Source organism: Lampetra fluviatilis, chromosome 28 (assembly GCF_964198595.1).
Source record: "Lampetra fluviatilis chromosome 28, kcLamFluv1.1, whole genome shotgun sequence".
In the NCBI taxonomy this organism is placed as follows: domain Eukaryota; kingdom Metazoa; phylum Chordata; class Hyperoartia; order Petromyzontiformes; family Petromyzontidae; genus Lampetra; species Lampetra fluviatilis.
Window position 1 is genome coordinate 676,858 of NC_136302.1, and position 26,828 is coordinate 703,685.

Below are 26,828 nucleotides of genomic sequence, written 5' to 3' on the forward strand. Positions count from 1 at the left end.
CTGACTGGGATATGTTCACGACTGCTACCAATAGCCTGGATGAACTCACAGAGGCTGTGACGTAGTACATCAGCTTCTGTGAGGACTGCTGTATTCCAACACGCATCAAGGTGAACTTCAACAACAAGCCCTGGTTTTCAGCAAAGCTCAGAAGATTGAGGTTGGAGAAAGAGGAAGCGTTTAGGAGTGGGGATAGAGACAGATTCAAAGAGTCGAAGAACAGGTTTAGCAAGGCAGTCAGAGAGGCTAAACGACTGTACTCCGAGAGACTAAAACATCAGTTCTCTGCTATCCACTCTGCTTCTGTCTGGAGAGGGCTCAGGCAGATCACCAACTACAAGCCCAGAGCCCCCCACACCACTAACAACTCCCGCCTGGCCAACGACCTGAACGAGTTCTACTGCAGATTTGAAAGAAAATTGGACTGTCCTGAACTACCGCTTCCCACCCAAGAGGCCTCCCCCCCCCTCCTCCCCACTACAGAGATGACTCTATCAATTCAGGAGGGAGAGGTTAATAGACTTTTCAAGAGGCAGAACCCCCGCAAAGCAGCTGGGCCAGCCTCTGTCTCTCCAGCGACCCTCAAGCACTGCGCTGACCAGCTGTCTCTCCGGTGTTCACCAACATCTTCAACACCTCACTGGAGACATGCCATGTACCAGCCTGTCTCAAGTCCTCCACCATCATCCCTGTGCCCAAAAAGCTAAGGCCAACAGGACCTAATGATTACAGACCCGTCGCCCTAACCTCTGTGGTAATGAAGTCTTTTGAGCACCTGGTGCTGGCACATCTCAAAGCTATCACAGACCCTATCCTGGACCCCCTGCAGTTTGCCTACAGAGCCAACAGGTCTGTGGACGACGCAGTTAACATGGCCCTCCACTTCACCCTACAGCACCTGGACTCCCCAGCAACCTACGCCAGGATCCTGTTTGTGGACTTCAACTCTGCTTTCAACACCATCATCCCTGCCCTGCTTCAGGACAAGCTCTCCCAGCTGAACGTGCCCGACTCCACCTGCAGGTGGATCACAGACTTCCTGTCTGACAGGAAGCAGTGCGTTAGGCTGGGAACACGAGTCTCTGACTCCCGGTCCATCATACCGGATCTCCTCAGGGCTGCGTCCTTTCCCCTCTGCTCTTCTCCCTGTACACCAAAAGCTGCACCTCCAGTCATCACTCCGTCAAACTCTTTAAGTTTGCGGACGACACCACCATTCATTGGGCTCATCTCTGGTGGGGATGAGTGACTATAGGTGGGAAGCTGACAACCTGGTGACCTGGTGTAGCCATAACAACTTAGAGCTTAATGCTCTTAAGATAGTGGAGATGGTTGTGGACTTCAGGAAGAATACAGCCCCACTCACCCCCATCACCCTGTACGACTCCTCAGTCAACACTGTGGAGTCCTTCCGCTTCCTGGGCACTATCCTCTCCCAGGACCTCAAGTGAGAACTGAACATCAGCTCCCTCATAAAGAGAACACAACAGAGGATGTATTTCCTACGGCAGCTGAAGAAATTCGACCTGCCAAAGACAATGATGGTGCACTTCTACACAACCATCATTGAGTCCATCCTCACCTCCTCCATCACCATCTGGTACGCTCCTACCACTGCAAAGGACAAGAACTGCAGCGTATCATCCGCACTGCTTAGAAGGCGATTGGCTACAATCTGCCTACCCTCGAGGACCTGTACACCTCGAGGACCTTGAGGCGAGCGAGGTAGATTGTGGCCGACTCCTCCCACCCTGGACACTCTCTGTTCCAGCTACTCCCCTCCGGCAAAATGCTGTGGTCCATCAGGACCAAAACCTCACGCCACAAAAACAGTTTCTTCCCATCCGCTGCTGGCCTCTTCAACAAGGCCAGGGGCTCAAACTGACTTTAACGCTCAAACTGATTTTAACACAATATCTGTGTTAAATTGTTGTTGTGGTTGTAGACGGAGGTACTCGGAGACGGAGGTGAGTTAGGGGCTTCCGCCAGGGTTTATTAACAAGTATCACTATAAAGGGTTCCCTCTTCACCCCTTCCACTATCCCCGTTCCTCCAGTGACCCCGCTTACGTCACGGGGTCTCCCTTAAATACCCTCTGAGGCGAGACGTCACGTGCACTGCCCAGCGCGTGCGACCCCACGTCCCGTGATGTCACCGCACCTGACAGCGCACGCGACGCCACCACTCTCCTCTACTCCTCTACATCTGCACAATGACACCCTGCTATATTTGCACTATGTTACCCTATTTGCATTTTTGTAATTTTATATTGTATATTATAGCTATTGTATATTTTAGATTTTATTTTATTCAATTTTTACATACTTTAGCTCTTTAGTATTAGTTAGACTTGTACGTTTAGTATAGTTAGACTTGTAAACCACTTATTTAAGATTTAAGATTCCTATATGTTGAATGTATGCACCTTCCGGCCAAAGTAAATTCCTTGTCTGTGCGAACTTTCATGGCGAATAAAACCCTTTCTGATTCATATTGGATCATTCTCAGCAGGAAAGCTACCGCAACCCCCATGTTACAGACAGACGGACGAACGGCCAGACAGAGTTAATGCAGGACTGCTTTCACTCTCCGTTGGAGGTAAATATCCAAGAGGAGCCCGTGCGGCCGAGTGCAGGAAGCTGCCATTAGGCTTGTCCGGCCGCGATGCGTCTGATCCATGCGTGGCACCCACCTGCGGGTTGGGCGGATGCATCCAGCTCCACAGGTTCAGCGTGGCGAGGTAGCCGTGCGGCAGGCAGACCGTGTTCACGTCGGGGCGCATGCTCGCGTGGACCGCGCAGACCAGCACCAACTGCAGCTCCGCCATCATCGCCGTGTTGGCGACGCTTGGCGCCAGGCTGCCGCTGCGACCCTGCCGCGTCTTGATCAGGTTGTGGAAGCGGTAAAAGGCGTGAGTCGAGCCCTGCACATCTCCCTGCGCAAATGCCTTCTCCACCGATTCCGTGAAGAGGTTGAAAAAGCTGGTGTAGCGTCCATTGCGCAGGACGACCATGCCGGCACTAACCGGCTCTGGCCTCTTCTGCTCGACGCGCCGGTAAAATGCTTCTTCTTCGGCACGCAGGAGCCTGCCGGGCTCCGTCGAAGAATTGACGGCGCGCGCCGCGCAGTACATTTTTAACCAAAGGTCGGTCGATTCCCTCCGGCTCTTCTCCCTGTGGGAGCCGACTTCTCGCGCCATGAGCTTGTGCATCACAAAGCTGACATGAGGGTTGCTCCGTATAGGCGCCAGAATGTCCCTGCAGGACGCCGGGTTTTCGGACAGCCCTCGCAGGTGGAAATGGCTGGGAAAAAGCAGGGCGAGGAGGTCCTCGCAGTCAGCCAACTCTGGCTTGGGAAGGAGCGCCTCTACAAACTTTGCCGCTTCGGGTCTCTGGGACTTTAGTTGCGGGACCACTTTCAGGAGAATTCCAGACAGCGTCACCAGGTGAACTTTGCTTGCCACCAACGTTTTCAATTCCGCCCTGCCGGCCGCACCGTGCATGTCGCGGCAATCTTGGAGCGGGCACGCTCTTCCCGTCAAGTGGCGCCTGCAGACGCTCGGCGTTTCACGTGCGCGGGACTCCGCCGCTCGGACGAGGCGCTCGCAGTGATCCAGCAGATGCTGCGCGAGGACATCGTCTGCCTTGGGCGTGGGTACGCACGGCTCACCGTCGCCGTGCCTCGAGCCGGCAGGGACGTCAAGGAACCTGGCGCCCTCGTGCCTCAACACTCTGCAGGTCTTCTCGCTCCGGCTCAGGCCGTAAAACTCGCAGCTCTTCGCCAGCCACTCCTCTTGATGAGCCGTGGCCTTCTCCGAGCTCGCGCCGCCGAGGAACCTCACCACGAGCTGCAGCAGAGGCTGCAGCACCTTGAGTATTTTGGGGATGACGTGGGGCGACCCCCCGCTCTCAACGTCCAGCAAAGCCACGGTCGCTTCGGCAGCACCTACAACCACGTCTGCCTTGAGGAAGAGCGTAATTGCTTCATGCAAGAGATTTTCGTCACTTTCCAACTTCCCAAGCATGTAGCACGCTTCAGCCTTCCCACTCACAAAGTTGTTATTTTCGCACGTTTCCCTCACGCTCTGGAGCTCTGCTTTTATTTCGCTCTGCTGCCCACGCAAAGCTTCCTCCTCTCCCTCCTCTCCCTCGTCTTGTCGGCTTGCGTGTGCCCACAACGCCTGCACCGCAGCACGAGCCTTCGCCAGGAGGCACTCGGCAGCAAATTGGCTCCCAGGCCTGGCGAGCTGCAACGCGTCGGTAATCATCCCATGTTTTCGAAGCATCTTCCCAGCCTCTTCCACTCTCCCCCTCTGCTTGAGGAGGGCGATGGTCTGGGCCAAAAAGTTGTTCATCTTGAGGAAGGCAAGTCGCTCCTCGAAGGGAACGCGGGACAGCGAGCGCATCATCGCGTCCTCGTCGCCCTGCTTCACGTGATGCCTGGCGGCCATGAAGCGGAGCTCGCGCCACTTCCACGGAAAGTCAGGGGCGAGGCCTCCGTCGGGGCTCTGCTCGGCCTCACACCTGGGCGCACACACCGTGGGGGGGGGGGGGGAGGGGGGGTGGGGAGGCCCATGCCGTTCAACACTTTCAACGTAGGTCTGATATTGTTTTAATTCTCTACAGCACCTTCACCAAGGTGCCCAATGGCAATCATAAATAAAAGGTATTTTTTGGGTTAGGTCACGTAAATATAAATGTGTCGTTAAGCCAGCCACCACCCGACACAGCCAATTAGTAAGGTTTGCCACGTAAACAGAACATGCCAATTGGTTACTAGTACAACGATGTTTCACCAGGAATTACAACTAGCATCATCAGGCGACAGCCAGATTTGTGGAGAAATCCTCCTGTTTCACCTGATGATGCTGTACTAGTGTAGTGGTTTAACGTGTGCCAAGGGGGGTAATTGTAAACACGTGTGGGCTGGAAACAGTGGGGTCGTACCGGGACAGGCTGGTGTTGCTGGGGGACAACGGAGGAGACGGAGATGGCCCATTAGGCAAATATGGATGCAGGGCAGTGATTGGCCGGTTGTTGTTGTCAGGGACAGGGTGGCGCCTCTTAAGTCTGGGAATGGGGACAGGTGGCGGCGGGGGCCGCGGGTGCAGGGCGTCGGGGGGGGGGGGGGGGACGCTGGTTAATTAATTGGAAATTAATGAGGGGGATAAATAGGGGAGCGTCAGAGTAAGACGGGGAGTTGTGCTGGGAGCTGGACGGAGTCGGTCGGAGCAGAGGAAGAAGAAGCGTAGAGTAGCAGTGGAGTAGAAGAAGTGTAGGGTAGCAGTGGAGTAGAAGAAGAAGTATAGGGTAGCAGTAGAGACGGAGAATCTGAACGAGAGAGACAGTCGGAGTGAGACGGAGAAGCCGAGAGAAAGCGACGGCTGGAGTGGGACGGAGAAGCAGAGAGGGGAGTCGAGAGGGACGGAGAGAGAGGGAGGAACGGAGCGAGCGAGGCCGGCGGAGCGCGGCGAGCGAGCGGAGAACGCGTTGGAGAATGGTGGCAAAAATGTGCTGAGTTGGATAAAATAAAGTGACGACAGAAAAGGAAGAAGTTGTCAACGTAAAGTTTAGCACTACACTAGTAACGAATTGGCATGTTCTGTTTACGTGACAAACATTACTAATTGGCTGTGTCGGGTGGTGTCGGGTTTAACGACACATTTATATTTAAACGATCTAACCCAAAAAAAACCTGGATTATGGATGATATTGGTCGTGAAAGCCTGTGTTAAACTGGAAATCGAATGGTGCGATGAGATGAGTTGATGAGTAGTATGTGAATATGATGATGAGTGAAATAAAAGATGATGAAAGTGGCAATCTGTAGTTGATGAGTGAGTGTGATGAATGGGTAGGGAAGTTGGGAAGAAAGACTGTGTAAAAGATGGGGAATGGAGGGGGAAGGGGAGTTGGGGTAAGCAAGGGAATATTAGTGAGTTTTTAGGGAAGAGTGAAAAATAGTGATGCTGATTGTTTGACGATAATGCACAACCGTGGTTTCTCAATTATATAACCGTAAAAACGCCAAACAATCTTTTAGAAAATGAACGAACTGTATAACTATTAGAATAACTGACGTAGCGCCAAAATTGAAGCGTACAGATCACGTAACAATACAACATCTTCAACATGCGAAGAGGGCAACCGGGTTACGCAGACCAAAGTCGCACAATTGAAATGCAACCTGAGGCACGGGTGGAGTACATACCGTTCAATGAGCCTCGCAGCCTCGTCGTAGCACGAGCTCTTCATGTACCACCTGACTGCCTCTTGCACCTACTCGCACACGTGCAGCACATGAGCACGAGGTCAACACGAGGCAGTCCCGATAGCGCGCGCTGCTGCTGCTGTCCTCGCATCATGTCAAATAGACAGCAGCAAAGACAACGCCACACGACTGCGGCTGACGACGAGGCTGTACAAACCTTCCTTTCTCTGGTCACGGCGATCGTACGCTGTAGAGTTTGTCTCACGTCCTCCACCTTTGTATCGCCAATCCACCTGTTGGCGTGGAGGGCCTCTACTTATTGATCCCTCCACGTGGCAGTGCGGGGCAGCTGATGCCAGTGATTTGTTGGCCCTCATTCTCTTTAACACGCCCAAGCCAGACGAGTTGACTGTCTTTTGCGTTCAAGTCTCCTGCTGGACCAGCTTTTTTGTCATCCTTTGGTCTTACAGAACGGCCGAGGAAGTAGATAACATAGAACTTCATCAAGTGGCCTACAGGTTACACACTGTCGGAGTCGCACTTTCCCTGTCTGCCCAGCCACCGAGAGTAATGTTGTCGTGTGACAGTCACACCGATATTTTGAATTCTCAGGAGCTGTCAACATTCCTGCAGAACCAAATATAACACGATGATGTTTGTTGTGCAGTCATTGGGCGACCGTGCCGAGACCATCGACTTTCTACACTTGAGAAGCTGCTTTATTCACAGGTGGCTGCTACCCGGATTCGAATTCAGTTCTTCTCAGCGGTGGCCATCAGAGCGTTCGGACCTCTGAGCCACCCGGCCACTTCGCCCTAACCCCGTATCATTAACGAGGCTTCAGCTCGTGCTAGACAGCTCGGGATAGGCAACACTCAGTTAGCACATGATAAAAAGCCACACGTCCTTCAGGCCGTGCCTCTTGCTTCGCTTTGCAATTGTTGTGATATCAATAACGGGGCAGATCCAATGTCGTAGCTTATAATACGGGCGACGTACTCAAGATGATGAATAACATTTACAGGCGTGTGATGAAAGATGGTAACGGAATGGGGGGGGGTAATGCCGGAGGCTCACCTTGCCGAGACGCTCGCACAGCCTGCCGCAGAGGGGGTAGCTCTTTGCGTTCTGCAGGCACTTGAGCACCATGTGGGGCAGGCCACACTCGAGGTACGTTTTGGCCAGGGTAAGGTAGTCCTGGGCCTTGCTGCTCGCAACACGCGCACAGCAGCAGCAGCAGCAGAGGGGGGGCGTCGTTGCATACCGAGAGCTGCCATTTGCCGAGAAGCGGCAACATTCTGTGATGCTCATGCCTGGCTAGGTACACCTTAAAGTAATGGGCAGTGACAAAGGCTTGCAAGTTAGACCACAGTGTAATGTGCGTCCCATTGTTTAAACAAAACAAAATATCATCACTGGCTACGTTCTATCAACTGTTAAATTAAGGCCTCCCCGAGCCGCCGCCATCCCTCATTGTCTAACAATGCAACAATTCAACAGCTCCTGCACAAAAGCCGGTAATCATGGCTCCATCTCCACGGTGGTCGTCCTTCCCGGCATTGCATTCTACCCGGGCCAACTTACTCTTTTCCGGTCAACATGACATCTCAGATTTTTGTCTATTCTCTGATCCATGCGTTTTCCTTTTCGTCTCTCAGTGTAATTCCCCCCATGCACCTCTGCACACTTCTTTGTGCCTTTCGCAAAAATATTCTTGGTGAGCGTCCACACTTCAAATCCACATCACTGCCGCCGGCGATGTGGATTGGGAAGCGTGGATTGGGAAGCGTGGACCGACTCACAGGTGGCACGGACCGGCTTCCCCAGGCACTCTTCCTCAGGTGCCGTCGATACTCGCTTCTCGCTATCGAGCGCCAACCCCCATCCTCCGCGCCAGTGCCGGCATGAGCAAGGCAGCCCGTGGCTGGCGCCGCGAGGGAGCAGCGCGGCGCAGGTGCGGCCGTACCGAGGGCTCCATCCGCTGCTCTGCATGCGTAGCACGGTATCGTGAGCCAGCGCGAGCTTCTCCTTTACCGCATCCCCACCCTTGTGGTAGCACTTGGCTGCCACCTGCACACAAAGACAAAGATCCCCCCCGTACAGCCTTAACAGACTGTTGGGCGAGTGCTGTTTGCGAGCACCTTTGAAGGCCTGTACGGCGCACGAGAGGCTGGTGCTATAATGCTGTTTCCTTGTCCTGGAGGAAACTTCCTGCGTGGATAAACCCATATACGTAAGTAAGATGTTTGTTTGCATGTGTTATCACACGTATTTGTGATTCCTTGTAACCTGGTGTCTATTTTGTGTTTTAAAATATTAACACCACCTGTATAATGCCAGAAAGGGTAAAACATTTTTTATCATCTGAAAACTGGCAAAAGGGTCCCATGGAAATGTGTTTATCTCTGCTATGTTCTGAGTGGGTCACCTCTGCCAAAGGCTTGAGGTTTGAGTTCCAAGATGTTAAAACCTCGCCTGGGATACAGGAGGTTGTGGGTTCAATCCTGACCCTGATGGAGTTTGCATGTCTCTCTCTCCTCGTGGTCGCATGGAATTTTCTCTGTGTACTCCGATTTTTCCCTCCACATTTATAAATACGCGTTAACAGTATTTTGCTGCTAGATTATCCACTGCATTGACCTTTGATTTGTGGCTAGGTTGCTTCTGAAAAAGAGCTCTATAACTCAGTGGGCCTTACCCTGGTAAAATAAAACAAGTTTAGTTTAGTTAAATAGGTAACCGTGCATTCAATAACAAACACTTGCAAGCGATGGCTCCACTGCCACACTCAGGCCCAGGTGTCCAGAGCGAGCTGTCTCGGCACTCACCTTCCAGCGACGATGCTTGAAGAAGTAATCTCCCTGAGCGTTCCACTCCTCCGGCGTGGAAGAGCGCACAAATATACCATCATCCAGGGCTGCAGGACAAAAGACAAAGGTCTCCCATATAGCCTTAACAGACTGTTGGGGAAAGTGCTGTTAAGCGAGCTAAATCTTAAAATGAGAGGAGAGAGGTAAGAGGTTGCGTGGAGGGAAGTGGGGTTAGATGAGAGGGGAGAGGCAGGAGAGTGCTTGGAGAGGAGTAAAGGGAGATGAGAGACAGGAGAGTGCTTGGAGGAGAGTGGAGTAAGATGAGAAGGGACAGGCAGGAGAGGACATGGAAGTGAGTAGGGTGAGATGAGAGGGGAGAGGCAGGAAAGTACATGGAGATGAGTAGGGTGAGATGAGAGGGAAGAGGTAGGCGAGTGCTTGGAGGGGTGTGAGATGAGAGGGGAGAGGCAGGAGAATGGGGAGGGGCGTGGAGTGACACGAGTGGTAGTCAGGGCTGAATCCATGGAGGCTCTTGGGAGAGGTAGGATAGTGCGTGCGCGAGTTGGATGAGTGATCGGCTCGAGAGCCGGCGGAGCGTTATGGCCGAAGCAGTGACGCGAGTCGCCACCCACCTTCTTCTTCGCCCGGGGTGGTACGGACAAGTGAGACGAGGTTCCTCCTGACGAGGTAGCGGAACATGGGCGTGCGCTTCTCTTTGTGGTCATCAAACACCCAGAGGTTGACCCGGGCGCGCGTCACCGCCGTGTACAGGTGCTTGAGCTCGCTGATCAGCACCTGGGGAAATACGGTGCGGTGAGCTGGGCGCCCGCGTCCGGGTCACCGCATGGCCTCGGCGAAGCCCCCTCGCAAGTGAAACCCTGCCGCTCGTTGTAGCCACCACCCTCTGCAGTGTGTGTGACAAACCGAGCCTGCGAAAGCCCAGTACACGTATGTATGTTGAACGTTTTTCACACTGTACGTAGCCAATCACCCTCATCGGAGGTGAATGGGAAGGACAACAAACTAAACACAAAAAGAAGTTCTAAATACATTTTTTTATAATTTAAATTGAAAGTGCATAGTTCAGTGGCTTCCTAACATCAGAAGGAAGAGCGTTTCAGACAGCTGCAAAGGCCGCTGTGAGGATGACCGGAGTTTGTGTGATGGTTTATGCTCATTGACGAGATCAGCAAGATTTTTATACAAACTATTCTAGTTTGTCAATTTTCATTAGGATAAAAAAATAAACCGCCAATTTTGATTCAGGGATTCTTCAAATGCCTTTAATCAAGTAATGTTGATCATGACAATGGTTTGCGTTTGACAGAGTGCCACCCTCCTGTATGCTGGGTCTTCCCAGAGCAGTTTAAATCTTACATCTCATCTCAACACATTCGAATTCGAAAGGGCACTCCCAGTGGCAGCTGTCCCCTGGGGGCACAAGGTGCCTCAGCACTTGACCTGCCAACAGACATGAGTCTGCCAGTCGGGGGCAATGATTATTGCCACGTGTAATCGCCACAGAGTAATCGCCTGGAATATGCTCAATCTCATCAGTTATAATAAGCTAAGCTGGTTTGGGCCTTGCTAGTGCTTCCATGTGTCACCGCCATGCATAACACTTGTTGGAGGCTGCGGAGCTCCGTTATGGGCAGCAGAGGGAGGTGTAGCATCTATTGCTATACTGATACTGCACTTCCATGCTCCCACGTCTACGCTCCCCGACTTCACCAACCCACATTCACCAGCGTGGTGAAGTATGGTCAAATCACCCCCACAGCTCGCCTGGCATGGGGAGGCCCTCATCCGGCAGCGGAGTGACAAAACAGCTGAACGTGTGCACGTGCGCAAGGGTTCAAGTGCAGTCCGAAGTCGACTCTGGTTTATGAATGTCAGGTTCCGTGGAGGAGGCCTGTGGGGGCGAACGCTTGGCACGGTTAGCGGTGTTGGTGGAGCCAGCTTGGTGGGGATAGACTGTGCAGCAGCAACGACATGAATAACCGGACGACATATCCCATTCACAGATCTGTGCCACCATATGGAAAATAAAATAACTTTTAAAAACTTCCTGTCTACCATAAGGCACTCTGGAATGCATGATCTGAGCAGCATTGCGTGACAAGGAATGTGAGAAGTACTTTCACGTGGAGGACAGATGTGTGGGTGCCACAGTGGCGAGATGTTAACTATCTCACCTGCTATACAGAAGGTCATGGGTTCCATCCCAACCCTGGTACCTGTATATTTGGAGTTTGCATGTTCTCCTCGTGGTCACGTGGATTTTTCTCCGGGTCCATATTTAGAAACATGCATTTAGAGTATTTGGCTGAGAAAAAAAAATCCACATCATAAGCTACTTCACTGAGCTATCATTTGTGGCCAGGCTGCTTCTGAAAAAGAGCGATATAGCTCAGTGGCCTTGCCTGGTAAAACCTATTTACATTTTTGTTTAAATGTTGATACTGCTCAACCTGAGCTATAAGTGCTCTGTTACTTGCATTGTCTTTGTACTGTTCGCCTTTAGACATTCTCTGGTCTAATACCGGTGGTGAGACAAGGCCATGAAGAAGGCGGTCTCTGGTGTCGGACAATCAGTTTCAAAGACAATGTGTTTATTATCAGAGGATTTTTGTTTTCGTGTTTTGCCACAAGTACGTGTGGTTAATGCAGACTTGATGCCTTGCAAAATGTATCTATTTGGTGTTTGAACATCTTAACACCTGTTTTATTTCCAGAAAGGGTAAAACCTTTTCTTATTTTTAATTATGTAAAAAAAATGTTTAAAGATTAATGAAGGAGAGGTATCGTCTGCTTGTTTGCATTGTGCAGCGGTAGCTGGCAGACAGCGAGCGACTGCGAGTGAGGAGCCGACCTTGTGGGCAATGGAGTCAAAGTTGAGAGGGCGAGAGCAGGGCAGCACTTCCTCCAGCAACACCTCCTGGAGCGGCTGCGGTGAGGGCACGGCGCTGGCATCGTTGCGGACAGGCGCCTCGTACGAGTTCACCACTCGCCACTCCTTGGTTGCCTGCACTCGCCAATCGCGGGCGTAAAGAACACGGCCGGGGTGAAGGTACAAGTCGTATTTGGTGGTGGGATGCATGCAAGTGAGACGCCGCGAGAGAATGAGATGAGCGGAGAGAGTTCAGCTGGTGTGACCACAAGGACGGTGAAGATGTGCCAGGACATAATGGCTGCAAGCTGGAATCACTGAGGAGTCCCTTGACAAGGACGGAAGGTGGCATATTGGGGACACATGCAACGTGGCTCGCAGCTCAAAATATGATGGAGATGATACAGCAGGAGAAGGGGGGGGGGCAAGAGAAAGGCAGAAAATGGTCGGTGGGACAATGCGAGACAGTCGGACTAGATTCTTCACTGAAGAGTGCAAGAGGTGGAAATAGACTGGACATCTGTGAAGAAGAGCTTCATAGCTCATCAGATTCCTCCTGCAGTCTACATAAAGATTCTGATTCTGATTAAAACCAGGATTTTCAATGTGACCCGGCCACCTGCTGTGGAGGTGGCCAGTCGTTACGGCAAATTGGTCGTCATGGCAAGCTGGTCGTCATTTGAGTAAATTGGTCGTTTTTGGTAAATTGTTCGTGATGACAAGTTGGTCGTTGTGGTATGTTTCTTGTAAGTTTGTCATTGTTGTAAGTGGGATGGTAAATAGGGAATTGCACCAAGCGGAGGCCATGGGGGAGCTTGCCTCTGAGTCGGAGAAAAAGTTGTAGAGGAGGACGTCGTCGAACTCCAGCCCCTTGGCCTCGTAGATGGTGAGCACCAGGCCCAGGCTCAGCTCCTCTGGGAGATGCTCCTTGGCTTTCTCATTACAAACCAGGATCACCTGTTACGCACAAAAGGCAAAGGTACCCTGTGTGGCGTACGCAGACTATTGGGGCAAGTGCTATTGGCGAGCACCTGCAAAGGGCCGGCACTGAGCACGAGGGGGGTGGTGGTTAGCACCACGCCCGGCTGCCTTTGTTTCCCCAGCGATGTTTACACACCGCACAAGATAGTCCTTGAAGGCTGAATCGACCTAGGGGAAGCCCACAACCAGTTAATGTATTCGTTAATTGATGTAGCTGCTATCCACTACGCCGTGCGTGTTTACCTGTGTAATTACTCACATGTAAGGGCATGCGTGCACTCACAAGCAGATAATACAATGCGCGACATGTAGACTAACCCTAACCTGCACGAAGCACTCCTTACACTCGAGTACGGGCTCGGTTTGGAACTGTGAGGCTAGATCTTAACACGAGTATGGTTGGCTACGTACAGTGCGAAAGAAGTTCAACATACATACACATAGAGGATACTCGTTAACAAATCGTTCGGCCCATTACTTAAATAAGGGTGCCTTGTGCTTCGTATGCGAGTATAAAGCTAAGACACGTACAAACCGGCATTGCTAACTGGTAACTAATCCGCTAACCGGTTTAAGCATCGATTACTGGTTATGAAAGTCTAGGAACCAGTAACCGATTCCAATGGAACTTTCAAGTCAGTCATGAATGCACCGATTGGCGCACACGTACAAATGGCACGGCGGCCTAGATCACCCCTTGGTTACATTTGTCCTAGTTACTGGGTTGAGAAAAGATAGAGGGGCAGCCCTGCAATTGCTTTATTGCTCATTACACTGCTGGCAGAAGGGCCTCCAATAGAGGGTATTTGGCATTGTCTCCTAAGCTAACGTCTTGGAAGAAGGAGGCGTACCCCCTCACTTTATCCCACCACGCGTAACCTGCTAACCGACTGCGGTGAGCCTGTGTATATTGCCGGGTGGATAGTGGGGGGGAGGAATTTTAAAAACCTGCTCAATTGTTACAGCTGCTGTGCCCAGAACCAACGACCGCTGGATTGCAAGTCCAGTATGCTGCCTATGACACCACTGTGGCAGATCCTAAGTTGAAAAGGTTCCGTTTACTGCTGCAGATTTCTACACGTGCGGAAAAACGGTTTATACCGGTTTTATGCGGATTACCGATGACTCAAACAAAGCCGACCTCCACCGCCCAATCCCAAACAAACCTGGTGCGCCCCGAACTCTATGGGCTGGGCGCGGCGCTGGTGGCCGCGCAGCAGGATGGCCAGGTCCTCGGAGCTGCACGAGTCGAGCAGGATGGGCCGCGGCCCCGTGAACAGCCCCTGGTCCCGTGGCAGCCAGTCTAGCGACTCTGGGAAGAAGTGCTGGAGCAGGTCCACAATGCTGGAGGCAAATTCCAGGATGCCTGCCGCGAGGACACAGGGACACGGAGAGGACGGAGCGGTGGTGGTTACAGAGGGGATCGTGTAGGCCACAGGTTAACAGACCAAGTGTTTTACTTGTGGTCCCACCTGAGAAGGCACGGCTTGACTTGTGCCAAGGTTGTTGCGTTTTTAATAGTATTACTATAACCTACAATACACAGGTGTGTTGTAACTAATTGGCACGTTTTGTTTACGTGACAAACCTTACCAATTTGCTGTCGGGTGGTGGTGGGTTTAATGACACATTTTCATATTTACGCAATCTAACCTAAAAAAGAAATGTATTTTGGATAATAATGGTTGCGAAAGCAACCCGACTAGTTTTGCTCCCAGCTGCATTCGCAGAAGGGCGGTGGTATATGGCAAAAAGGGGCCTTCCCCAAAAATATAGCGGATTAATTAGATACCGGTTCAGAGCCCGAGTCCAATCAGCTCACTCAAGCCGACTCTGCCCCATGGACCACGGAGAGTCTGCAGACCGGACCTCAATGGTAGCGACAGCGGCTCAGCATGCCTCCCACCTGGCCCCCCAGGCGCACATCTGCACGTGGTCGTGGGCGCTTACCCGAGTGCGAGCGGTAGTTCTGGCAGAGCTCATAGAGACGCTTGGGCTTGCGCACGTCAATGCGCGAGTGATGCGTCGTGGCGCCGCCACCTGGCGGGAGGCTGGCGAAATGGAAGAGCGAGCGCAGCTCACTGAAGCGGAAGGCCACGCCGCGCATGATGCTCTGGGCCGTGTCCCCCGTGAGAAACATGGCATTGGGGTCGGCACAGCAGCGCATGAGCAACGCCAATTCGGCCTGCACACGGGACACGGGGGTGGTGGGGGGGGGGCGAAGGGGGGTGGCGGTCGCAGACGACGGCGCTCGTCAATCAGCACCACTTTGCCGTGGTCTCTCCACCATGAACGTCCTCCCGCTGTGGGGCAAACGCCTTCCGCTGGTGTCGGCCGCTCTTCACCTTCACTTCTACAAATCATGTTGTCTCCCGCTTTCTCCTTTGCCTTCTAATCCGCCGTTAGTCTCGCCTGTCTGTCCCCTGACATCCTAGCTAGATGTCCTGCTCAGGTCTTCATAATCAACGATTTTTGGGTTTAGATCGCGTTATTTATAAATGTGTCGTAACCCTCCACCACCCGACACGGCCAATCAGTAAAAAAAAAAAAAGTGTCACGTTGACAAAAGACAAATAGTTCACTGCTTTAGCCCACCGGTGTGTTGAAGCGTGAAACCACAACATTTACAATTTGAGTACGACGTTTCGCTGGTAATTGCATCCAGCATCATCGGGCAATTTGTCTTTTGTCAACGTGACACTTTTTTTTTTACTGATTGGCCGTGTCGGGTGGTGGAGGGTTACGACACATTTATAAATAACGCGATCTAAACCCAAAAATCGTTGATTATGAACAATATTGGTCGCGAAAGCCTACGTGTTAAACTGCTCAGGTCTATTTCAGCGTTATTATTTTGTAGCAGACATTTGTCATGCACTTTTTGATTCTCAAGTGTTGATTCACACTTTGGTCCGTCGCTCCTGGTTATGTTCACCAATGGCGTGCTGTACCTCCCTACCTTGTTATTTAGTTATGGACCTGGTTGGTGCTGTGGGTCACTTTGGTGAAATACAACAATCCATACATGCACAATGCACATGCTCTAGAAATGTTTATTTTTCAGATTCAAGCATTTTGGATTCTTGCATTTTTATTACCATTTTGAACATTTAGGGGATTTTAGGATTTTCGGGCAATAAACATTAAGCAATAATTATTAAACGCGTCTTCGTGCGAACAAAAGTGACATCGCCCAATGCCACGCGAGGCTACTTTTGGTGAGAAAAAAATGAAGTGACATCATTTCCTGTAACGTCATACTTTTGGATCAATCCGAATTCAAACAAACAATTCTGATCGTCCGAATTTCTTATCTAGGTCCAATTTTCACATTTTTCAGATTTATCCGAAAATCAGGAACACATCCCCAATGTGCCCTGAGATCTGGACATCTGTAAAAAAGAGATTTATAGGTCATCGGATTCCTCCAGTGTAACTAAATGTTCTGATTCTGATCGACTTAACACATGCACCGACACGGTTGATTTTGCACCTGCGTAAAGTCCTGGATCTCGTCCCCGTAGAGCTCATGTATTGACCAAGGCATGACCTCGAGCTGGCAGAGGCGAGAGTAGATGTGGAACACCAGATCCTCCTCGTCAAAGAAGCACCTCTGGGACTTGACGTGCTGGTAGGCGCGGAACAGCTGATGCACCTCGCCACGGTCCCCGGTGAAGTTGGGCGCCCGCTTCTGGCCCAGCTCCTTATAGTGCTCCAAACCGAGGACCCCGTTGGGGCTCTTGAGGGCCTCCATGGAGCCCTTTATGAAAGACTTGATCTCCATCCACACCATGGCAGGGTTATACGGGCTCTTCCCCTTCACCATGGCTGGCCAGATGTCGCTTGTGAAGACTTCGTACGTCACAAACTTTCTGGGGTCCTCTTTTTTGGATTCGTGAAATTTACCAATATCCGCCTGGTGGTCTTCCTCGTTGTCAGGATCCTCTTCCATCGCGTCTTCTGCATTATTGAGGTCCAAAATATCGTCGTCCATGGACCACCCATGGACGGCTTTCTTTAAGCTTCCATCTTCGTTCCTGGCAAAGAACGGGTTGGCGAGCGACGCATCGAGCAGCAGAAGGAGTTGTCGCGAGTTCAAGAAGAGCGGAAAGTTATCATCTTTGACGTCCTGGAGCCTGCACACGCTGCTGATGTTAATGGGCGAGTAGTGCCGGGTGCCGGCAGTAGATTTGGATAGTTCCACAAAGTTCCTTTGCACCTCGTGAGACAGCACATGGTTCTTGGTGACGAACAGCTGATGAAGATGTTCATAAATTGGAGCAGCACCTTCCTCGAGTTGCTGACTTACAAGCTGTGTGGCACCAATCTCAGCGGCAGGTTCCAATAAATAATTTCCTCGGTCAATTTCGAAACGCTCTGAAGCATGGAGGCAAGCTTCCCGTTCCAGCTCACACGTCCCCTTTCGGCTGGAATCATCTACACAGCCGTTCTTCACAGGGCAGTCAAGGGCAACGTTCTCCCTGGCTCCCACGTCGTCCGGCAACGGAGGCGGCGGAAGCATGGCCTTCGGGATCCACGGCTCTCCCAAGAGTGTGGTCGTCTGCCAATACCTGTCGAACATGTTCCACAGCCGGTACATCAGGCACGTGGTCTTGCCGGTGCCCGAGCGGCCAATGAGGATGATGGCTTCCAAGGGCGTGGGGTTCAGGTTGATGACCGCGTGCTCCAGCTCTCCCACGCGGAATGGGTATTCGATCGTCTGCTCGGGGCAGCGCAGGACGTTGAGCGCCACGGTCGTGCTGAAGGTGTGGAACTTCATGATGTTGTACTCAGTCTCCATCGTGCTCGCTGGAGGAAAGTAATCTCGGGCTTCTGCTGTCACGGGCTGGGCACCATCAGAGCTGCCCGTCTTGACGAAGAGCAGCGGATACCTCTGCCGCACGTTCTGCTGCGAGGGGAACGATGCCCGCTCGATGCCCTTCAGCTTGTGGTGGAGCAAGCAGGATGTCCCGCGGTTGTAGGAGGAAATTATCCTCTTTATTCTGTGGTCGAGTTGCTTGTGCTCAAGGACAATGTCCCAAATGCGGATGATCTCGCTGTAGACTTCTCCAGTCTTTTCTCCCGAAGTAGACTCTTCAGAATCGATGATTTTCTCGGGCTCGGCACTGCAACGTGGCGAAAAGTCGATTGCCAATTCCCAAAGCAGCCTGGCAGCCTTGTCTAACCTGGCCTCAAACAGCCTGATCTCGCTGGACTCGGCGATGCCTTTCACTTGCTTGATGCGGTGAAGGTGCCAGTCACCGTTGCCAAGCGAGTAAATCACCCTTACGATCTTCCTCTTCGTGGTGTGCGGGAGGCTCTTATCGTTGAGAATTCTGAGGGCATCGCGGGTGCACTCGATCTCCCAGGTCAGCGAGTTGAAGTCAGGACCCGCCACGCCGTCGTCACCATCGTCATCGTCCCCTACACTGTTCTCATCACGTGCATTTTCACCGTCGGACAAACTGTACGTTTCATCAAGTGCATCCGGAAGCTCCTGCCTCGGTGGCGTATGCTGCGGAGGCTGCGGCGGGGCGCTTCCGCCAGCTTGGCGTTCGGCGACACTCAAAGGCGACTCCGTGACTGTTGGCGCAGGAGACCTTGGCTCCGCAGATTTTGCCGTCTGCATCTTCACAGGATCGTATTCTTCAATGAGATCTTCAATTTCTCGGGCCAAAGCGTCTCTGGCCAAACTGACCACATCCTTCTTCAGAGCATCCACTTTTTCCACGTCGTCTCCAGCGTCATCATCATCCTCCTCGACTGTTTCATCCACAAAATCAGAGGACGCCTCGGGCCCGACCTCCGTCTTGGCGTGCGTGCCGTTGCGCTCCGGCGGGCGCTTGCGTCTCCTGCCGTCGCGTCCCTTTCTGCTGTTGCCTTTCTGCTTGCAGGCCATGCTATTCCACATCTGCATGCGGGGGTCTTTCTGCTTGATGCCCCAGAATGCGTGCCTCCCTTCCTTGTTTTGGCACGTGTGATCGATGCGGTACGAGGCGAGCGAGCGCAGTATCTCATTGTGGTGCTTTGAATGCGGCAAAGAGAAGACGAGGTGCAGCAGGGAGTTGCCATCCGCGTCCCTCACATTGACATTCGGGGCTTTCTCCAAAAGCAACTTCAGAATGTGCAGCCCCTCTTCGTCTGGAAAAAAAAACAGTGCAAAAAAATATAAAGCAGGTCCTGAAATGCGGCTCTACACTAATCGCCCAGAGTGCGCCCGATCTCGTCGGTTCTCGCAAGCTCAGTAGGACTGAGCCTGCAATGGGGCCAGGTTGCAAACAACATGCCGACCAGGTTGTCGTAGACGGCTGCGGGACTGCTACGTGGCGGTCAGCAGAAGGCAGTGTGGCAAATCCACTATTGTACTGTGTTCATCTTCTTGGTTCTTTCGGTAGTCACGTAGAAGGGAAGTAATACAATAATAAAAATAAAACATAATGAAATCATTCTCACGACGTTTCGGCCACAACGCAAGCAGCCGTCCTCAGGTGAAGACCAGGTCTGTCGGGGAGACAGCGTCTGAATGAAACACCACCACACTTGGAGCGTATATTTAAGCTGGGTTGGAAGGGGGGAAGGGCGCCTTGACAAAATAATTTGCATATCAAGAGGAATTTAGCATATTTATGGGAAATGCAGGTATGTGATTAGTACTACTTGTGAAATGCGTAGGAGGTGGGCGGGGGGTTTCAAAGTCATATTATGCCCGTGCATTATGCAGGATTAGCAGCATCAAAGGGAGGGGATAGGGGTAGCATTAATAAAGGGAAGGAATGTTAATAGTATGTAGCTGCAGTAACTAAACCACGTAAAAAAAAAAACTAAAGTATAAACTACATAGTATTATCAGTATACTAAATATACTCTCCAATAAGCTGAGCTACTAACAGAAAGTAATACATTACAATTCTATGTCGCAAAAAATATAATATGCTTCCAGCTAAACTTTTTTCCCTTACATCACACGGGTCTACCCCGTACTATATGCTGCCATAGACAAAGCCAACATTAAATTATATATAATACAGTGTAATATTACACTATGTATTATTCTATCCATCCTACTGTATATCACACTGCTGTATATTCACTATACAATTATGATACTATATATTGCCTTATACATTGTATTAAACATTACAATTTTATACTATTTATTATTATACAATCTGCTATACACTATACCATTGACCGTCAAGTGAAAGATATGCTAATTCTTTTGTCAAGGCACCCTTCCCCCCTTCCAACCCAGCTTAAATATACGCTCCAAGCATGGTGGTGTTTCATTCAGACACTGTCTCCCCGACAGACCTGGTCTTCACCTGAGGACGGCTGCTTGCGTTGTTGCCGAAACGTCGTGAGAATTATTTTCTTATGTTTTATTTTTATTATTTTATTACTTCCCTTCTACGTGACTTTACCGAAAGAACCAAGAAGATGAATTCCTGCAGTCACGAAAGCTTGAAATCGAAATTTATTGTACTGTGCTTCTATTCTCCCGCGTCTATGCTCCCCGCCGCCTTCACCAACCCACACTCGCCAGTGCCTTGAACACTGGGCGAATAAAAGTCACGGTTGATGTCAACTTCGGCCACACTCCCAACTGTGCTTTGGCAGCTGTGCTTTAATAACTGTGCATTTGCTCATGTAATTTACCCTTGAATTGTATAATTTGGATATTATTCTGTTTTGTTAAAAGTTTATGCACGATTGAGTTTATGCCAGATTGTGTTTACTTGTGGTCGAGTTTATGTGCAATTAATTTATCCAGATATGTAATTTCCTCCGAAATCTTCCTTCATTGCCGACCCCCCCCCGGCCTGGCCAGAACCATAGCTTTGTAGCTCATCGGGTCCTCCCAGCGAAAATACAGTTGTCAAGGTCCAAGGTCAAACAGCGCCCACGACCTGACACTGCATGGGAGAGGCCCTCATCTGGCAGTGGATTGTCAAAAGGGCCGCGCACAAAGTGCATAACATCATGACGATGCCAGCGGCGATGGTACGGTCATTAGAACGGTCGTGTTATGCAGGGAATATTCTCAGGCGGGGAAGCGAAGTCCAATTTGTACGTCTCACTTGGGGGCTACCACCCCCCCCTGACTCCCTGCCTTGTGTCCATGTCACCATCGAGCATGGCAGGCAGTGTCACCCTCTGCTGGGCGAGGGTGAAGGTGGATTTACCCTCGTCATCCCTTCCCGCCCGCTTGGTATCCAATTACAAATCTTCCAATTGCGCGGCATCTGGAGACAGCGGTCACGCAATTTAGTGCCTCGCGACTGCAAGCTGTTGTTGGATACGGTTGGGGTGGATGGGGTGTGGGGGGGGAGTAGGGTTGGGGCACCTCTCCTAGAGCAGGCGATGTTGAGGGCGGCATGCAGCGGCGTGTCCCCGTGCACAAGGGACAGCCAGGCCGGGTCGGCGCCGTGCTCCAGCAGCAGGCGCGCGATGGCGATCTCCCCGTGCAGCACGCACAGCGGCAGCTCCTTGCGCCCGTTCACCCGCACTGCAACATCAACAGCCGCACCTCCGATTGGCACGGTTGGCTACGCGCGGCGCAAAAGAAGTTCAACATTGTATGTACGATTTCACAGCCACCGCACGCTTCACCGACTCGCCATGGCCGCACCGTTGGTGGCAAGAAGTGAGGCTTCTTAGCCAGCAGCAAGAGGCAGGAGCAGATGAGTGAATGCAGCCAGAAACTCCCACGAGCCTTGTCTCTGGAACCCCATGTCGTTTTTAACTCGCAGGGTAAAAATCTTTGGATTTTGTTGCCGTCGTATATCTCCAATTTTATGTAAACTGCATGATAGATAATGGCCCACAAAACAGATCACCGAGCTACAGTTGAGATCCCTTCAAGGGACTCCTGTTCCACACAATTGTGGGCAGCTCTTTTACACTCACTGAAACGGATACATATAGATGATGACAAGGCCGAGACCATAAAACATCTACACTTGAGAACTTGGTTTTTTATCACTTTGACCTCTATAAGCCACCGGGCCAGCTTTTCACCGGTGACACGCACGCTGCACCACACGTTTCAAAGCACCACAAGCATTCACCTACACAAACCCACACATCCATGCACAAGTCCCCAACGCCACACAGTATTGCAAGCTGTGCACACAACACACTACTAGCACCAGCCTCACCCACACTTCAGGTCTGGAAATATGATCTCTCCATGCTCTGTGACCAAATCACCCAGTGTATGTGTGTATCTTGCACTTATTTCGCATCATACATAGCAAACCGTGATAATCAGAGATGCGGGGAAAGGACAATAAAACTTAACACAAAAATCAGTTCTAAAGAAATTAGTTTTCAATCTAGATATAAAAGTGCATAGCTTTTCAGACTGGCCTGGCTTTGATGTTGATTGGCGTGGCTCTGCTGTCATTCACTTAGTGGGCCGAGTTTTCTGCGCAGGAGCAGTTATCACCGAGCACGTGCATCGGTTGGTCAATCGTTCGTATTCATTATAAATCGAAAGAATAACAATCAAAATCGTCAGTTGTGCTTCATTTAGAGGGATTTATCCGATCATTTATTTTGTGAGTTTAAATTTACGAAACTATTAGTGGTTTTGACATAGATCCGCGAAAAATTTATATTTTAGGATTATCCGTGATTTTGAATAATCCGTGACCGTCCTCCTCGTCATTAGCACAGATTACCAAGAGTCTACTGTAGAAGCAAAATTTATTTTGTGGGTTTCACGAAGGGTCTACAACCCCCTGCCTTGGCTGTGTCACCATCTCCTGTACAGGCCCTCTGCTGCACATGCCTTCTGCTGCACATGCCTTCTGCTGTACAGGTGCTCTGCTGCACAGTCCTTCTGCTGAACATGCCTTCTGCTGCACAGGCGAATGATTCTCAGGAGACTCACGTTTACCACTCGATACGTTTACCTTCAACAGAACGTGCTCGTGTTATGTCCCTGGGGTGCCCGTGTTAATCAGAGCAATTCACACGCACGTGTTGCTTGAGAGCAGCGTATGTACGTATGTATGCTTGAACTTCTTTCGCACCATACGTAGTCAACCATGCTAATTGGAGGAGCGGGGGAAGGACAACAAACTATCCCCCTGTACGCGGTGCCGGCAAGTAACACACCCCCACAGTGCAGCAGGGCCCGCAGCAGCAGCCCGGCGCTGTTGAAGCCGTGCGTGGGCAGGAGCCGGGGGAGCATGGTCTGCATGGAAAGCTCCGACAGGTCGGCCTGCGCGGCCAAGGAAGCCGCCCCACCTCGCAGCAGCATCAGGCTGTGCCTCCAGTCGCCTGCGTTCAGCAGCTCTTTCAACAGCTCGGTCCAAAGCTCGGGTCCCACCAGACCATGCGCCTCGCTAGGCACCTCTACAGCGGCACACGCGCACAGAGAGAGAGGGGCAGGGCGGCTTCGCCACATAGGCCTGGCACACCTTCTGCACGTACGAGAACTAACTGTGATCGCACACAAAGACGTTTAAAAAAAATAACAACAAAACTACGTTAGGGTAGAAGGCGGACGTGGATGGGTCAGGCAGGAGAAAGTGAAACTCGGGAGAGAAGGAAGAGTGCGACACCACAGCACAGCTCATGTTGAAATAACTGGGCCCAGCACAATGACAAAAACGAGCCTCGGGGACATCCGGGGCAGGAAGGGCTGCAAGGCATGGGATAAGGGTCTCACAGCCACAGCACAGCAACAGGGGCAAGGATTTGACAGATAGAGAAAGCGCTGCAGGCGTGCAGGCCTGGGTAAATGCGTACACGACGCTCAGTGCCGAGGCCCCACCTCGCAGTTCCTTGAGACACAGCAGCAGCTTCCTGGTGGCTGGGTGCTGCGCAAGGGAGCGACGTTTACTTGGGCGCTTCGCCAGTGCCGCGAGCTCCTCCAGCGCCTCGCGGAGGGAATCGTCCTCAGGAGTGGCGTTGCTCGCCGGCGAACGCCTCTTACTGTGCGCTGCGCAGAAACAATGTATGTACGTTGAACTTCTTTCGCACCGTACATAGACAAACGTGCTAATCAGAGATGTGGAGGATGGATAAAGATCCCTCGTGTAGCCCACGCAGCCAAGGGCTATTCCCAAGCACCGTTGAAGGCTGGCACATTGCACCTGTAAGGGGTGCCCCGCAGTGGCGAGATGTTAACTACCTCGCCAGGTATACAGGTGATGGGTTCAATCCCGACTCTGCCCCTGTATATTTGGAGTTTGCATGTCTCTCTCCCAGTTGTAGGGTGGAATTTTCCCTGGGTCCTCCGGTTTTTCCCTCTACATTTAGAAACATGCATTTACAGTATTTGGCTGAAAAAATTTCCGCACAATAAGCCACTTTGTTGAGCTTTCATTTGTGGCCAGGTCGCTTATGAAAAATAGCTATAGAGCTCAGTGGGCCTGAGCTGGTAAAATAAAAAAAGAGTTTAATTAGTTAATAGTTTTCCCCCTTCAGCTTCTCAAAAGCCTTGGCTTCCACGCGACCATGGGGAAACATGCAAACTCTAAATTTACAGGCATCATGACGTCCTGCATACTAGGCGAGGGAGTTAATATCTTGCCACCGCAACACCCATGCTATAGAGCCACTCTTAAGTGAACGCTTACATAATATTAGCATCCTCCGTGCATTGCTTTCTCTGCATTGCTCGGTCACCTTTACTTAACATTTATGTTGTACACAAGTGTGCTCCCAAATACTGGAAGTACCCATTGGTAGTCTGATTTTCCCTATGATACAATCTTTAGATTAAAGGCATTATCTGGTTGCCCGAGAGTAGTTTTGGTTTCCACGAATTATCTTGCTTAGTTTGCTGGCAATTAACGACTGCTGACAATACGTGCGTGGGAATCGGAGGAACTGCAGCGCAAAGCAAACCGATCCTGCCTTCCACAACTCGACCAACGCAACGCACTTGGGCCCTGGGCCTCCTACCTCCTCCCCATCAAGCGGGCCCACCACCCTCTTACCCACCACTTCCCTGTGCATCCTCACCCCTCGTGCTCTGCTCGTTCCTCCTGGTACTACGCAGCGAGCTCGCACGAGCTGGGTGTTGCTGTTCCCCACGATGATCCTGGGTTGGCGGAGCGGTGTGGTGAGTAGGGGGGTCCTGGGTTGGCCGAGTGGTGTGGCGAGCGCGTGGGTCCTGGGTGGGTGGAGCGGTGTGACGAAAGCGATGGTCCTGGGTTGGCGGAGTGGTGTGGCGAGAGTGGAGGTCCTGGGTTGCCTGAGCGGTGTGGTGAGTAGGGGGGTCCTGGGTTGGCCGAGCGGTATGGCGAGAGCGGGGGTCCAGAGCAGCTCGTGCCACAGTGTTCTCCGGTGGGATGCAGTCGTAGGGGAGGAAGCCGGAAATATCCCGAATGTGGATGCTCGCTCCCAGGAGCAGCAGCAGCTTGATCTGTTCCACTTGCACTGTGTGACACGCAGACATTCGCGCTAAGACCCAAGCGTACGCACACGCACGCCTAGTGGTGCGATCAATGATGCCGCTCAAGGTTTCCTTATTGAATGGCTGGCGCACACAGTTGATTCGCCGTTTCCATGGCCACCATCATCACATCATCAAAATTACTAAATGTATCCACTCACAAGAGTGTTGTACTGGCCAAGGCATTGCGAGATAGTAATATATATTTATTACCAGGTAAGGCCCACTGAGCTATATAGCTCTGTTTCAGAAGTTACCTCAATTGATAGCTCAACAAAGTGGCTTATCATATGCAAATTTAAAGTAAGCAAATACTCTTAACTCCAAATATACAGGCGTTAGGGTTGATTGGAACCCACAACCTCCTGCATACTAGGCGAGGTATTTCACATCTTGCCACTGTGGTGCCCCTGGTTTACGTCGGGGATGCTTTCTTGAAAGGTGCGACGACAAATATGGAAACAACGTAAATAAAAGCGATTTATGGTGTTGGTGGAGGCTAAGGTCGAGGTTGACATAACGTCAGTAGGTAGAAAATAGATCACGACGTTTCGATCGCAACACAAGCGCCCATCATCAGGTGAGACAATCACAGCAGGGAAACTGCTGAAGCAGGCGAGAGAGCTGCCGTGACAAGAGGCTGTATAGGTAGGGTACGTGGGCGGGGCTAGAGATGGGAGAGAGAGGGGGGCAGGGCAGCAAGATCGGTGGCGGCCGGAGAGCTCACCAGGGTGAGAGAGGGGGGGTTGGGGGTGGGGCAGAGCAAGTCCGGCGGCGGGAGACACGGCAGAACCAATACCTCTGCCGTGGCGGATCAGTGTTTTAACGCGGTGGGCTCACGACATTGTTTTATCCGAGACCATGGTACTCTGCAAACCTTCGGGCTACCTTCAAAAATTTGTCCATGAAGCCATCCAGCTATATAAACACAGACACAATTTCAACGGAGAAGAGAGATACAAACTGAGCAATCATTGGAAGGACGTTATTAACCGGTTTAAGTCATAACTGGTGGTGATGTCCCCTTCCTACCTGCCTATGTTAACAGCTATTCTCGACTCTCTGAGCCACATTCACTAACACAGCCTCTCTCTCTCCCCCGACCACCGATTATCTATGCCCCACCCCTCTCTCTCCCCACTTGCCTCCCCTCCCTTATCTCTGCCCACCCCCTCTCTCCCCCCTGCCGCCGATCGTGGCAGCTCTCTCTCCCCCCATATCCCACTCGAGCCCTGCCGCCGATCTTGCTCTGCCCCCCCTTCTCTCTCTCACCCTGGCGAGCTCTCCCGTCCACCGCAGATCTTGCTCTGCCCCACCCACAGCCCCCCCCCTCCCCCCCTGGCGAGCTCTGGCCGCCACCGATCTTGCTGCCCAAGCCCCCCTCTCTCCCATCTCTAGCCCCGCCCACGTGCCCTACCTAGATAGCCTCTTGTCACGGCAGCTCTCTCGCCTGCTTCAGCAGTTTCCCTGCTGCGATTGTCTCACCCGATGACGGGCGCTTGTGTTGCGATCGAAACGTCGTGAT

General features: G+C 51.6%; 1 protein-coding gene across 5 annotated transcripts in view; it reads right to left on the reverse strand.

Moving 5' to 3' along the window:
* The window catches only part of TRANK1 (tetratricopeptide repeat and ankyrin repeat containing 1), a 54,887-nt gene that overhangs the window by 6,994 nt on the left and 21,065 nt on the right, over positions 1–26,828 (reverse strand). For all 5 annotated transcript variants that reach the window (XM_078869488.1, XM_078869486.1, XM_078869487.1 and 2 more), the window contains 15 exons: positions 24,871–25,287; positions 23,675–23,842; positions 23,014–23,253; positions 21,236–21,397; positions 16,385–19,032; positions 14,842–15,076; positions 14,058–14,257; positions 12,725–12,867; positions 11,893–12,040; positions 9,653–9,815; positions 9,039–9,127; positions 8,177–8,280; positions 7,288–7,417; positions 6,211–6,278; positions 2,693–4,523 (listed from right to left, as the gene is read on the reverse strand). In XM_078869488.1, the coding sequence (XP_078725614.1) occupies positions 2,693–4,523; positions 6,211–6,278; positions 7,288–7,417; positions 8,177–8,280; positions 9,039–9,127; positions 9,653–9,815; positions 11,893–12,040; positions 12,725–12,867; positions 14,058–14,257; positions 14,842–15,076; positions 16,385–19,032; positions 21,236–21,397; positions 23,014–23,253; positions 23,675–23,842; positions 24,871–25,287 (6,746 nt within the window). The remainder of the gene's footprint in view (positions 1–2,692; positions 4,524–6,210; positions 6,279–7,287; positions 7,418–8,176; positions 8,281–9,038; positions 9,128–9,652; positions 9,816–11,892; positions 12,041–12,724; positions 12,868–14,057; positions 14,258–14,841; positions 15,077–16,384; positions 19,033–21,235; positions 21,398–23,013; positions 23,254–23,674; positions 23,843–24,870; positions 25,288–26,828) is intronic.